At 37.6% G+C, this 15,158-nt stretch overlaps 2 protein-coding genes across 2 annotated transcripts in view; both read left to right on the top strand.

The window, feature by feature from the left end:
* stag1b (STAG1 cohesin complex component b) overlaps positions 1 to 7,642 on the top strand; it is a 47,672-nt gene extending 40,030 nt beyond the window's left edge. Inside the window, exons 30-34 of the mRNA XM_687028.10 lie at positions 120 to 294; positions 2,228 to 2,341; positions 3,896 to 4,010; positions 4,136 to 4,216; positions 6,664 to 7,642. Coding sequence (XP_692120.4) covers positions 120 to 294; positions 2,228 to 2,341; positions 3,896 to 4,010; positions 4,136 to 4,216; positions 6,664 to 6,687 — 509 coding nt within the window. The 3' untranslated portion in view covers positions 6,688 to 7,642. The remainder of the gene's footprint in view (positions 1 to 119; positions 295 to 2,227; positions 2,342 to 3,895; positions 4,011 to 4,135; positions 4,217 to 6,663) is intronic.
* Positions 7,643 to 10,776: 3,134 nt separating this feature from the next.
* msl2b (MSL complex subunit 2b) lies at positions 10,777 to 15,139 on the top strand. Its single transcript, NM_001163313.1, is given in 2 exon segments — positions 10,777 to 11,306; positions 12,715 to 15,139. Coding segments are annotated over 2 exon segments (1,794 nt in total). The 5' UTR covers positions 10,777 to 11,164; the 3' UTR covers positions 14,367 to 15,139.
* Positions 15,140 to 15,158: the final 19 nt, after the last annotated feature.

The following is a 15,158-nucleotide window of genomic DNA, read 5'->3' as shown; positions in this document are numbered from 1 at the left end:
AGTCTTTGTTTCTGACATGGCATTAAGTAAAAATACATCATAATCTTTTCCCTCACTTTATGACTCTGGCATCTCACAACAATGGGTCTGACTTTGTTTTTTGTGTGTGTTTTTGATAGAGGAGAGTGTTGAGGGATCGTGGGTAATGCGTAATGACACACTGCAGACACCAGGAGGCCTCCACACCCCTCAGCTCACGTCTACCGTCCTGAGAGAAAACCCCAGACAGGCCGCAGATCACATCCCCGACCAGGACTCTTCAGAACCGGGATCAGAACCAGACTACATGCACAAGTACGAGTTTAAAGTCTACGAAAAACAGACTCATGCTCAGAGCCGTTTTACATTGTCAGGGTTCCCACGCTTCTTGAAGGTACTTAAATTTCCAAGATATGAATGAATTCAAGGGCAGGGATTCATTCTTTGCACAAGGATTACTGTTGGATGGATTTGATTATTAACGATTTGACACTATTTTGATTCGGGATCATTTTGTTCTTAACTTTTCCGAGAGTTGTTGTAATAGCAACAGTTCTGGTAGAGCAAAAATGCTTGGGAGCAGGCTCATTTCATATAAACAGGATTAGATCGGGTCATTTCAAGCAAAGGTAATACTGAAAGTATGTACTGAATGCTGACCTTTTCTTACAGTAGTAGGTATTTTCATTTGGGAAAATAGTAATAGTTAATGTGAATATACTGTTATGCGATCTGCTCTCTGAAATAATAGTAGCCTACAAGGACTGTCACGGGGTGGTTCTCCTTATGGACGTTTTAGACACAATTGTGTACTATTTTAAGGTACCAACCAGCTTTAGTACAATTTGTGTATGATAACAGACATGCACAATATTTCACTTTTTTTTTCAAAGGAATAATAATTTATGCAGTCATGCACATGTTATACAGCTAATATGATGGTTATTTGTTGCTTTGCAGATGTTTCAGACACCTTTACTGATATCAAAATGCTTTTTTTATGCAAAATTAACTTAAACAGCCAGTTTATCCTTGCGTAGATTAAGAAACTTAAATAGGCCTACTAAAATAAAGAAAATCCGCCCTAAATGTAAAACTAAATAAATTGCTAAATACTCTTGAAAATGTAAAGCCTGTAGCTCACAACAAAGGTGGAAAGTTATTACGCATCAAATTTAAAAGTTTACTATGCATTTTTAATAGTTGTAATTTTGCCCACATAGATAAGTGAAGTCACAAACTTTCGAGAGGAGCACGTGATATGATTGAGCATGGCTGGTTTCTCATCTGTAATCAGTAACAATCAAATCAGTAACAATCGTAATCAGTAACCCCCATATATACATGCTTATTGACCAGGCAATTATCTCCAAGCTCAGGGTTTCCAGGACAGCATGCCAAACTTGCTATTAAAGCCAAGCATATCTAAGTGTGAACTCGTGAATTGAATATTAATCAGATGATGTCACTACGCTGCTGTTCCATAAGCCAATCGTTGCATTGCTAATTATGATTTCGTGGACTGTAGACAACAAAACGAGGCAGCAAGCTCAGATCAGTTCATCCAGATATTTTAATCTGATTTACGAAATTGTTTTAATAACCAAATTAGCCAGACACCAGTTATCAACATTAAGAGATCCAGGATCTGCCAAATCTTCTTAGATCATTTAGGCAAGGTACAAAGTACGAACCCCTGGAAAGTTTTGAATTCTAAATTCTGCTTTAATTCAGAATTGATCGTGTTATTTCAACAATTGTACGACTACGAAAAAACTGCGAAATTCTTCCTTTAAAAATGTTCAATCTTATAAAGAAATCTTATACAAGAACTATGACAAATCATGCATTTTATCATTATTTCAGAAACCGCACTTGAATATTGCCAGTATTATATCCAACAAATTTTATTAAAGTTATTTGAACACGACTGTTTAAAGCGGTCAGCATTTTTTAAAATAACACATTCAAACATCATTACTGACATTTTAATGCAAATATACAATGTAAGTGAAATGTTGGGTACAGGAAGGACTTTCATGGTCCTGTATATGCTTTTTAAGTTGCTCGATTTAAAATTTATTAGTCCATGAAAGTCCTTAAATTTGGTGCCCATGAAAGTGTGGGAAACCTGCATTGTGGAGGAACATTTTGATGAACGTAGATCAGACTGATTTGTTTTGCAGTTTGAGCTGCGGCTGAAGCAATTGTGAGGCTGTTGTTGCATCACTTTGTTCCCTGATTTCAGCCCACAGATGCAGATGTCATGGTTGGATCAGCAGAAGATGGAGGAAGTGAACCGAAAAGAAAGAAGCGGGATGAACTACATGAAATCACGCAGCGCTGGAGTGAGACAGCAGGTGTACGTAATCATAATCACACCAAAGCAGATGACACTTCTCAAAGCTTTAAGCCTTTTGCTGAAGCAGTGAGACACGAGAGGGCTTTATAGCAGTCGCGTGCAGTTTCTAAAACTGTTTAACTGCAAAACTAAATATTTTGGAAAATAAGTCTAAATATTATATTGTTAATGTATGCTTATGTGTATTTGTTTATATATGTATACATGTATAATGATGGTTTGTTCTGTAGACAATCAAAAAAAATTGCTTTACGGGGGTAATAATATTGAAAACTGCTTTTATTCAAGCCAAAATAAAACAAAATACTTTCTTCAGAAGAAAAAATACTGTGAAAAATGCCTTGCTTTGTTAAACATCATTTGGAAAAAAAGAAAAAAATCATAGGAGGCCTAATAATTTTTGACTTCAGCTGTATTTAAAAGACAGAGCACAGTATAAATGAGATGACTTGGAATCAGGGTCCCCCCGCTGGGTCTTATGTCTTAAATTTCAAAAACTAAATTTTAGGTCTTAAAAAGTCTTAAATTCACTGAAATATTGTCTTGTAGGTCTTAAATAATTTTTAACAGGTCTTAATTGTCCTCTGTCCAAGTAAAGCTACCTAATCGGGCCGACATCCATCCAATCACTAATAATCCATCGCAATAAAACCTTTTTTTAGATTTTTTTTTATTGCATGATCAGCAGGATCCAATTTACAATAGCTGTTTGATTATTATTATTTTTTTTTTTTTTACAGCAATTTCTCTAAATTAAATTCTCTTATCGTAGAAAGAAAAATAGAAACAATTACACGATTCCTCATGATGATAACAGAGCCACATATAACTTTACATGATACATTGTTCTCAATCAATTTGGACCAAAAGTCAACAAATGTACATTTTTGATTATTTGTCATTGTCTCCATAATAGATAAATTTTAACAGTGTTAAACTTGTCATATAAAAGAAATATTATGTTGAAAAAAAGTGTAAACCACTACAGTTTTCTTGTTTTGACACATTAAAATATGTCGCTAAGAAATAATTACATTAGATTTTTGGGGGGATTTAATTATTTATTTATTTATTTTTGGTGGCAACCGACCAGGCCGTTATAAATGATCATTAATGCGAAGCCCTGTATACGTCTAAAATTATTATTATATATTTATTATTATATTATTAATTATAATGGTGTTAAAAAGTTTTACATTTGATTTGAATAAACCTGCAGAAACCCTGTTGAATATTCCTATCTATTTCCCAGTAAATATAAACAATATATTTTGGTTTGATTTATGTTCATTAAAGAAACTGTCTGGTCACCTAACATCTTTAGGAATAGTCAGGTAATTCATGCAGATTAATTGAGGGATTAAGCAGAAAAGAAAATGAAAGAATGAATGACTAATATATACTTTTAAAAAATCAATTTACATAATTTATTAACCTTACTAACCTTATAAAACTTATTAACCTAACTCTTAATAAACAAATAATGCCTTATCACAAAACTAAAGCCGAGAGATTGAATCTATCAGAATATTAATTAAACCTGATGTCTTTCAGGCGAGGCCTAATGGAGGATGATGCTGAGCCCATCTTTGAGGACGTGATGATGTCATCGCGCGGTCAACTAGAGGACATGAACGAGGAGTTTGAGGATACTATGGTCATAGATCTGGTAAGAGTTCAGAGATGTGTCCTTCAGTGTATTTTTTATGTTTCTGCTGGTGATCAGGAATCGCAACATCTATTCATCAGTTAAATTACTTTAACTTTGATCTTACCTTACAATTCACATTTCAGCCGGCGTCGAGAAACCGAAGAGAAAGAGCCGAACTCAGACCAGACTTTTTTGACTCTACAGCCATAATGGAAGACGATCCTGTAAGTACACAAGAGGAATTTGATTAGCTATAACTCGTTTTGAAGGGCACCCATGATGAAAATCACCTTTTGGAAGCTGTTTGGACAGATCTGTCTGTAGGTAAAGTGTGTCCACGGTCAAATTGGAGTGATAGAAACACAATAAGTCTCTCTTTTTTTTTTATCTCCCTATGTTAAAATAGGATCCAAATCCCTCATATTTGAGGCCTACCACAACGTGACGTTGGAGTGTGGTTTTTCCGCCCATTGAATTGATTAACAGACGTGTATTAACATCTCTCCGTAGTAACGCAAATAATCATATCAACAAGACAGAAAGTGCGCAAAGCAAGTTTGATTAAAAGATCTATTCCGCTCTCTGTGATCATCTGCACATCAAGTTTGAGTTTTATAAGTTTAAAACGTTTTTAAAACAGTGCATATCTGTAATAAATAAAGTAAAATTGGTGTAATTCATCTCCACAACCACATAGTGTCATTACAATTATTAAAGAAGATGCTTTAATCCCGTTTTGTGGACTTCAATCAGGTTTATTTTGTACATTAAAATAATATATGTCTATACAGCATTGTATATCCTTTCACATTTGTTATGTCCACGTGCACAAACTTTATAACGACGTTGTGTGCAACTCATCTTGCAGAAAGGCTAAAAAAAAATACACTCCTGAGCAAAATCATAAGACAGAGGGAAACATTTCCAGTATTCACATTATGCATCGACTGGATTGTAATTAGGTTGTAAGTACTGCTTTGAAATGCCAAATGAAGACACGGGTGCAACACGTGAAAAAAACAGAGAATAGGCAATTAAATAAAAATTTGCATTTGATCTCAAACAGGCTCAGATCAGCTAATGACACTCTGATGATCTCTAGATGGCATAGGCAAAAAGGCTTTCTCTGTTAAACGTGGCAGGATTGTTCAGCTGCACAAGCAAGGGCTCTCACAGCGCGTCATTACTGCTGAAGTTGGACGCAGTAAGACAGTCATTTTAAATTTCTTCAAAGATCTTGAGTGCTATGGGACAAAAAAAATTCAAGTGGTAGACCCAAAAAAATTACACCTGCACTGAGCTGGAGGATCCGACAAGCTGTCACAGAAGACACAGGCAGATCCTCAACCCAAATTAAGGCCTTTACTGATGCTGACTGTAGCCCAATAAATATAAGACGAAAGAAGGGCTTCAAGAACAAAAAAACGTCTTCGAAGACCACGTCTTCTCCCACACAAGAAACGCCCACAAACTTGGCCTTTTGGAATTTGCAAGGGAGCACCAAACATAGGACATTGAAAAATGGAAGAAAGTTTTGTTCTTAGATGAAAAAAAAAATGTAACCTGGATGGTCCTGATGGCTTACAACGTTACTGGCATAACAAGAAGATTCCACAGGAGATGTTTTCTACACGGCACAGTGGTGGAGGCTCCATCTTGTTCTGGGGTGCTTTTTCCTTCAATGGTAAAATTTGAGCTTCAGGTTGTGCAGGGGCTCCAAACAGCTGCTGATTACGTGGACATGTTGCAGCGGGCATTCCTCTTGACTAAAGGACCTCGTCTGTGCAGTTACTTTCAACAGGACAATGCTGCAGTTCACAATGCCCACAACGCTTCTTCCATGCTCTTTTGGACCATCCTGCATGCTCTCCTGGTTTAAATCCCATTGAGAACATTTGGGGATGGATGGCAAGGGAAGTTTGCAAAAAGGGACGCCAGTTCCAGTCCTTGGGTGACCTTCTTGAAGCCATCTTAACCACATGGAGCAACGTTACCACCAACCTCCTGGAAACACTTGTATCAAGCATGCCAAAACGAGTTATTGAAGTGATCAACAAGAATGGAGGTGTTACTCAATATGGAGTCATTTTTGACAGTTTTTGTTCTATTGTCGTGTTTTTTGGCCTATAGTGCTAAATTTTTGATCAGCTGATTTAAGCCTGTTTGAGTTTAAATTTTTTCTTTTTTGAATAAATTGCCTATTCTCTATTTTTTGGCTTTTTCACCTGTCTTCTTTGGGTATTTAAAGCAGTACTTAAAATCGGATTATGATCTACTAGTGCAAAATGTGAATAGCTGAAATGTTTCCCGCGGTCTCAAGATTTTGTTCAGGAGTGTATATAAAATAACCATTGGGAAAGTTTTTACTGTAGTTAGGGAGATCTGCTTCATTCTTGTCTGTCACTGTGCTGTTTGTCTACGTGAAGGCTATGTCTCTGACATGCATGTGGGAATGGTAGGCAGGGAGAACTATCCCATTCGCAATAAAAACAGCTAAATGTTATAACAACTCAGATTTCCCAGAATAAAAAAGGAATAATAAATAATCTGATGGGTATTTTGAGCTGAAACTTTACAGGCTCATTCTAGAGACACAAACGATTTATCTTAAATCTTGAAAATAGGTGCCCTTTAAGAAGGAAGTGCTAATCATCTGCTCTTTTCCTAACAGGGATTCGGAATGCAGATGTTTTAGGAGAGATTTCGAACTCGACGGGTGATCGCAACCAGCAACCAACAAGAATCACTTCAAATGTTTATTTAGTTCTTTTTAAATAGCAGTTTCACACAACTGTACGCAGGCATGTGAACTTTCCTCTCTTACTTTTCGTCATCAGCCCATGATCCCATTGTGAGCTTTCCTGTCAGTCAGCATTTCCTTCAGTTCAGATGGACCATAGAGAGCCTGGAAAATCCTCAATGGCGATACGATTTCAGCATCATCTTGACCAAATCGGTTTCTCTTTTTAACATATCATATCTATTGATTTCTCAGAGCAGATGCGGTTTAATCAGACATTTGTGTGATGCTGTTGATTTCTACATGCGTTAACGCCAATTCAAGTTCTGATTTTGGTCAGAAAGTATTCATATTTCAAGTTCATCCAAAAGTACTATTGGCCTTAAATTAATCATTTGGTTGTTCGATTGCTCAGATTTAGCAGATGAATTAAAGTTAAGCCCACATTTTTTTTTTTTTAAAAAGCTAAAGCTGTTATTTGAGGAGGAAGTACAGGGGAGTATTCAATACTTCAGACACTGGTCATGTGTTTTATACAGATATTTTGTTGAAGAACTCGTTTGTTCTGATTTTAAAGAAGTTTACCTCCTCTTGTTTAGAGTCTGCTCAGTGATTTACCTTTTTACTGTGCGTTTGTGGAAACATTGTAGCTTTTCACACAATACTGTATTGCTGTGAACATTTCTTGGTGGTTTATTGGGCTTTTATGTCCATCCGAATCTCCACGGAGCAGGTTTTTGATTGGACCTGTGTGGTGTTGAAGAGTGATGTCAGAACCCGCGTTTCGACTGGTGCTTTCCTGTTTCAAGACTCCAGTCAAACTGCGGGATTGTCATTTATTTTAACCTTTTCACTGTTCAAACTTTGCTTTTTTTAAAAAAAATGTTTAAATAAAAGTATTTAAAATTAATGTTGAGTATTTTCAACTTCATACTTGTTTTAATACACTTTAATTGTTGCTATGAACAAAGTTTGTTTTGGTTATTCTTAGACCATGTGGGACATTATGTGAAGCACATCTAAGTAAAAAAAAATAACATTCTCCTCCAATCTCCATGGAATAAGGAGAAATCTTAGAAACAGGGAAGGAACAGTAAGAACTGTGTCAACAAACATTGGTCTTATTGGGAAACGGGCTTTCAGCCAACATAATTTTGCCAGCAGGGAGTGTGTGTTGGTGCATATATACATACTCACACACACTCACACACACAGAAAAAATGGCTAAAAAAATCTTAAAATGATATTGCTTGTATTGTGACTAAATCAAGGTTGTCAGACATTTAGAGCTTTTTTTTATTATAACTGGGTGACACAGTGGCTCAATGATTAGCACTGTGGCCTCACAGCAAGAAGGTTGCTAGTTTGAGTCCCGGCCTGATCAGTTGGCATTTCTGTGTGGAGTTTGCATGTTCTCCCTGTGTTCATGTGGGTTCCCTCCGGTTGCTCCTGTTTCCCCCACAGTAGAAAGACATATGCTATAGGTGGATAGAATAAATTAAACTGGCCGTAGTGTATGTGTGTGAATGTTTCCCAGTACTGGGTTGCAGCTGGAAGGACATCCGCTGTGTAAAACATATGCTGGATAAGTAAGCAGTTCATTCAGCTGTGGTGGCCCCTGATGATTAAAGGGACTGAGTCGAAGGTAAATTATTTAATGAATCTAATTATAAATCAGGGTTATTAGAAATTGAATTTTCTAAAGATAAAGTGTCGGTACTGTGTTATTTAAGAATATGAACATGTGAAAACATCTATTTTGTTTATTCAATGCAAAAACAACCCTCTAAATGAAATTAATTTACAGTTGGAAGAAATGTCATGAATAGTTTGAGCAGAGAGAAAGAAATCTAAAGAGAGATAGTATAGTATTTTATATATATATATATATATATATATATATATATATATATATATATATATATTATACATACACATAAGTAATTGTGAATAATAAATAATTATATAGTTATATAGTATATTGATAATTTATTTTAGGATAAATTCTATTTTAAATAATGACGCAATTTGGTATATAATATTAATGTATTGTGAAGGTTTAATTCAAATTATCTAAAAAAAAAAAACCTGCAACCATAATGCACTTGAGAAATCGGGCAGAAAACAAAATGTATTAATTGCTGTACGCGTTAGATGGCGCTGTTAAAATGACAAATCCAATGATTTCAAATGTGCTTTTTCAACACTTTCGGGATGAAGTTTAGAAATGTACAGGTTAGGAGAAGGCTACAAAAACAATTCAAAGGCTGGAAAAGTAATTTGTAATTATAAAAAAACAGTAAAAGTTATTTGGAATGTGATTTGATTTCAGGCAGTGTCAAAAATTAATTATTTTAAAAAGGTATGACGATTTTACAATGTTAATTTGTATGTCATACCCCTTTAAAATAATATTTTTTTTATTATTGATTAAGTATTGTTTATTATTAGGTCATGTCAACAAATTAACATTAATACAGTTACAAAAAAAACTGAGAAAGAATATGGGTCAAACGATTCCAGTTGCATATTTTACTTTATGCAAATGGTTGTACCATTTCAACATTTTCCATACTTGTAATTTTTATAAAAATAAAATAAAATGAAGCTAGAAATATAAATTGAAAATGGAAATAACTTAAAATTAAAATGTGCACGGCACACATTTTTTACTTTTTTAAAAATGACAATAAATTTTATTAAAATTTGAAAGTGTTGTCAGACCCTACGGATTAAAACAAATATTCACTTTTAATTCAAACCCTAATAAATCCAGAGGAAAAAATGAAAGATTTAAAAGGTGAACAAATGTTCCACAGATATATTTATGATAAATAAGTGGTTTGAAGGATAGTTGTATTATGTTGAAAATGCACTGAATAAACTATAGACCATTTTGAGGGAAGTAAACAAAAACAATGGTCCCAGCGTATTTCCCGTTTTACATCTTTAATTTCTACAACTTCCGATAAACCAAAAGGAGCTACATATTGACAAATGATGCCATGACCGCTGTTTAAACACGAAGTTATGATTGAATTGCCTCTTGTTAGTTATGAAATAGTTTGACAACAAGCAGGACATGTTCATGGGCCGATGACATGATCACATTGAAATGATCTATAGAAATAGCGTTAAATATAGCCTAATAATCAAACAGTTTATAAAGATTTTCGTTACTCAAACATTTTACACAGAATTACATTTTAGTGGGTGTATTTTACATTTATAGCCCGTATTTTGTTTAGCATGTTAATGAATCTCTTGAATAACGTCTCTGTATGTCTAGTTTTTTTTTTTTTTTTAGTTTGTTTTTCTTCCGCCTCATCTTCACCCGCGCCACGCCCCGCATCTCAACCTTTATGTAACCAAGGGAACCAGTCGCCCACACCAGCTAGCGTTCCCTTCTCGCGAGTGTTCTCCTTATAGCCTCCAAAGCTGATGTATCGCGAGATTACCACCCTCCTCTCCCACAGCTGCCGCGCTTCAGCTCTCGCGAGATGTGTACAGCAGCTCCCCCTCCTTGTTCTACTGCGGAGAGGAAGGGAGGGGAGAAGCCTTTTCAAATACAGATACATTTCAATATCGCTACTGGATATATAATTTCCCAGCTTCTTCTCCAAACGAATGTTTTGTGGATGATAAATTCGCACGCGTAACACCCTCGACGCACGCAGACGACAGGAAAGCGGCGGGAGAATGCAGGAAAGAAGCGAAGCGGCCTGTTTTTGTTCTGAGGCGCAGCTCACACTGACATCAAACAGCCTCTCAACTCACACCGCTTTTTTCCTCACACCCGACTTGAAATCACTTCGCATGGATGCATAGTAAATATCTTGCACCTTAAAGTCTTTTTTAAAAGGAAGGAGCACAAAAGGCGGTCTGTTTTCGTTTATTATTGTTTTTGCAGCGCCATGAAGCGCGGCGGACAATAACAGAGTGACGGTGTTTGCGTGTAGCTGCTATCATTCTAGCTTCAGCACGTATCGGGATTAATAAATAAACAAACAGGCGGAATAGCACCGCAAACAAGGACTGCATTCATCCCATATCACACAAGGAGGCAATCTGTGCTCTCTGTTTGAATTTGGTGGTAATCGGAGGCCCAGTGGGGCGAAGAGCGCCACCAGCGTGTTGTTGTTGAATTAAAAAAAAACAGAAATCGTGCAAATGCATCTCTGAATTGTGCTTTCAACCTGACCCCCGTGGATGTGGTTTCATCACACGATGATGACGAGGATTTGGTCGTATTTCGTGCCGTGGAAGAGGGGCAAGCGTTAAGATGGAGTGGTTTTAATTGCATGCGATGAACAGACATTTCACAGTCGACGGAATTGCACGCGACGTTGATGATACGTGGGCTTTCACCGTCGCTCCTTCACGCTTTTATTTTCCTCCCCGAAGTGGATCCGTCTAGCACGACACTGCTGAGATGAACCCGGTGAATGCGACCACTCTCTACGTGTCAGCTTGTCGGTCGGTGCTGCAGTGCGATCCCCGGGACCCCCAGGCTTTGGCGGAAATCTATAAGCTCTTGCCCTTTTTCAGACAGTCTCTCGCCTGCCTTGTGTGTGGTGAGAGATCCCGTTTTATTCTGCCTCATCACTGCACGCTTGCATGATCACTTCTGCTTGATGCTTTATTATTGCACGCGAAGCTCCAGACAACATGACACACCCCCAGTGAGGCCACGAATTCCTGACCTACAATGACAACTGGAGCCTGGGCGTTCAGACACACAGCAGTGCATTTAGGCTGTGTTTATAGACGCATGGGCTTGAATAGTAATGGCTTGCCTGCTTGGTTAGACAAAATAATAATATTAAATCCTGGATGTTTTAGCAATTTATATTTCAAGACATGCTGTAATTGCTTGCTTAGATTCATTTGTCATAGGGGTTGCATGGAAATACATGGATTATAGAAACTATGATTAAAGTATATTTGGTCTTAATATATTCATAAACAGTTATTTAATTATTTAGAGATTTGTGTAGGGATCCAGATTAACTTAAATAAATTTAGAATTATTTATTGTATTTATTTTATTACATGTTATTTTCAGCACTGTATTTATTAGATGGTTTCAGTGGAAAATTGAAATATTAAATATAGTTTTTATTTATTAATTAGCATTATTCTTTTAATATTAAAATGCTGGCAACCAAATAATTTTCTTCAGAGATTATCCATGTAATTAATAATTAATTATTTTCAAAATAAATATGTAATGGATATTAAAAAAATATTTATACATTTTGTATTAATGTTACAACTGTTACCTTTATATTTTACTGTTAAAATATTTCCTGATTTCCTTTGAAACCTTGATATATAAATACATATTTAAATTTTTTATTATATATAAAATATATGCCATGTATATTTTTCATTATTAATAACAATTATAACGTTTAAGAAAATTAACATTTTTCCAGGCACGCAATTCTGTATTTCAAATAATTTTATATTATTTTATTTTATAATTAATCAGCTAGAAATTAACTTCATCAGTGTGAATAGGATAATCTAAATGTAATTCATCATAAGCAGGCAATTCATTGCTATCTTTTAATTTAGTTGTTGATAATCCATGCATAATTTCTAAAACCCGATTATTGTTTGTATTAAGCAGTGCATGTTTATTTGTTGTGCTTGTGTTTATAAAACTGCATCTGGATTTGCATTTGATATCCCTGCTAACCATATGCCTAGCATGTAATGTGAACCACACCATGAAGCATCACATGACCCTTCAAATCCTCGCATATGCTTTCTTCGATACCACACAACCATGTCTAATGAAATGCTTGTGTAATATTGCTTGTGATCTGGAAAACTAATTACAGATCTGATAGATCGTTTTAAAAGGTACAGCATGCAAGCAGGCGGTGATTTGTATAATTTGCATGCTAATGTGTCGGAATAATCCCCAGACTGTTGTTTCATGGTCTAAATATGTTTTCTTTTTTTATCACTTAGGCAATTTGCTACAAGATCCAATCGCTCCTACCAACTCATCGTGCCAGCACTATGTCTGTAAATCATGTAAAGGCAAAAAGATGATGATGAAACCGTCGTGCAGCTGGTGTAAAGACTATGAGCAGTTTGAAGAGAATAAGCAGTTGTGCATCTTGGTGGATTGCTACAAAAAACTCTGCGAGTACATCGCAGATTCTCCTCTCGCTCAACACATTTCAAGTACTGTGGAAGGGTCTTCAGACATCTTGTCCCTGTTGAATGAGGGACTGGAGGGCCTTGGGGAGGAGTCACTCTCCCTGAGTCTGACAAACCAATCACCAACACCTTCAACCTCTGAAACGCTCCCTGATGAGGGCCAGTCCCCTTCCACAGAGATCAAGGAGCAAGGCCTCAGCCCTCTTGGGGTGAATGGTCTACAGGATTGCAATGGCTTGACCAATGTAGAGGAATTGACTGCCAGCTTACCTTCTCTAGAAGCCAGTGTCCCAGACTCGGAGAGTAGCGGGGGTGATGAAGTGAAGCAAGAGAGTTTCACCAATGAAATCCCTGTTTGCGAGGCAGTGGCAGCAGCTGGCGAGGAGCTTTGTACCAGCACCATGGACATTTGTGGTTTCAGCGAGGATATTAAACACGATGGCGGGACTCTCCTCTTGAGTGTAGAGGAAGTGCTCAGGACTCTAGAACCAGATCATGTTTCCCAGGATGAGTGTCCTGCTATTTTGCAATCAACTCTTGAATCTACGGGAAACTTAAATGGACCATTTTCCTCGGTTGACTCTAGCCGGCAACTCTCCTCACTTCCACAGGACTCGCACGAAGTCCTCGTGCCCCAACATCCGGTGTCCCAGCAGAATCCGCAACATTTAGGAATATCCTGTTCTGCAGTGACGCCGCGAATACCACGGTCCAATCGGAAGCGCTCGCGGTCAGAAAGCGATAGTGAGAAGATCCAACCCTTGCCCATTTCCACCTTCATCTGTGGTCCTACATTGGGAGCCTCCGCTCCGGTTCAGATCAAGTGTGAGCCAAAATCTCCTGCACAGACTATCCCGCACATGGCAGTGGTGCCCAATGGTGGTGGCCTTCCAAAGGTGGGCAAGACATTACTAGTGCCTGCCAAACCTGTCAAAAAGACCCTAGACCACCATGGACCCAAGAAGGCGTACACTAAATCCAAACAAGGCACTCCAAAATCCAAGGAGAAGATAAAAGACAGGATTCTGACTAGCGCCCTCATTCCCGGCAGCCCCACCAAAGTGGTGTACAAAAAGGCGCAGGAGAAAAAGGGCTGCAAGTGCGGCAGAGCAACTCAAAACCCAAGTGTTCTTACATGCCGTGGACAGCGATGCCCCTGTTATTCCAACCGCAAAGCCTGTCTGGACTGCATATGCAGGGGCTGCCAGAACTCCTACATGGCCAACGGCGAAAAAAAGCTGGAGGCCTTCGCGGTGCCAGAAAAGGCACTCGAGCAGACAAGACTAACTCTAGGCATAAACGTCACCAGCATCGCAGTGCGTAACGCCACCGGCAGCGGCGCCGGCGGGATGCTGAACGTCTCCACCGCGGCTGGTTCACCTGTGGCCTCTTTCTTGGCTACGGGACCACACGAAGACAAAGGATTCGATGAACCATTGGACATGAGGTTTGACTGAGTCTCAGATGATTCTCCTTTAACATCGCCCTGTTTTCCAGACTGGCTTGCTTTCAGTGTGGTGGCACTGTAGTGAGGGGCCGATGCCAGCAGAGTCAGCTATCGATAAGGCAGCTACTGTGATTCTGTTCCAGTTCACATTATCAATTATACAAGCTATTGCTGAAGCTCGTGCCTTTCAATCATTTGTAATGTTTTCGGTTTACACGCACACCTTTAGGAGGAGACAAGTTTCTTTAGGTAAAGGGGTTATGTTAATTTTCAAGTGATCTATAAGGCACGATCTTTAGCAAGATATACCTGACCTCATTGTTGCGGGTCACGCTATGTGCATATGTGGAAGATTTTCAGTTTGTAGGCTAGCGGACGAGACCTGTTAAACGAATGGTACCCTACAGCATCAGTAGAGACTGGTTGTATTTATAAAACCGTTTTTTGTACACAGACTTAATGAATTCGATTTAAACAAACAAACAAAAAAAACAAAGTACATTTTATGATATATTTTGTAAGTTACATTAACAACATTTGCAGTATTTATTGGATATCACTTAACATAGATTACGGTCCACCGAGGGCATCAGCTGGATACCATTTCTACAGATGCAAGTCACACAGATGCAGTATGTACGGTTTTTCTGTCTAAATTATGTTGTTGTCCTGATTGTGCTAGTTTTTTGCTGTCTCAAACTGTTATTTTTTTCCCTTGGGGCATTTAAATACCTGTAATATAAATGTAACATATTTCCACAAAAAAGAAAAATCCTAACACGACTCTTGTCTTTCATTTCAA

The sequence above is a fragment of the Danio rerio genome, chromosome 24 (assembly GCF_049306965.1).
Source record: "Danio rerio strain Tuebingen ecotype United States chromosome 24, GRCz12tu, whole genome shotgun sequence".
In the NCBI taxonomy this organism is placed as follows: domain Eukaryota; kingdom Metazoa; phylum Chordata; class Actinopteri; order Cypriniformes; family Danionidae; genus Danio; species Danio rerio.
This window is presented reverse-complemented; position numbering and strand designations above follow the sequence as displayed.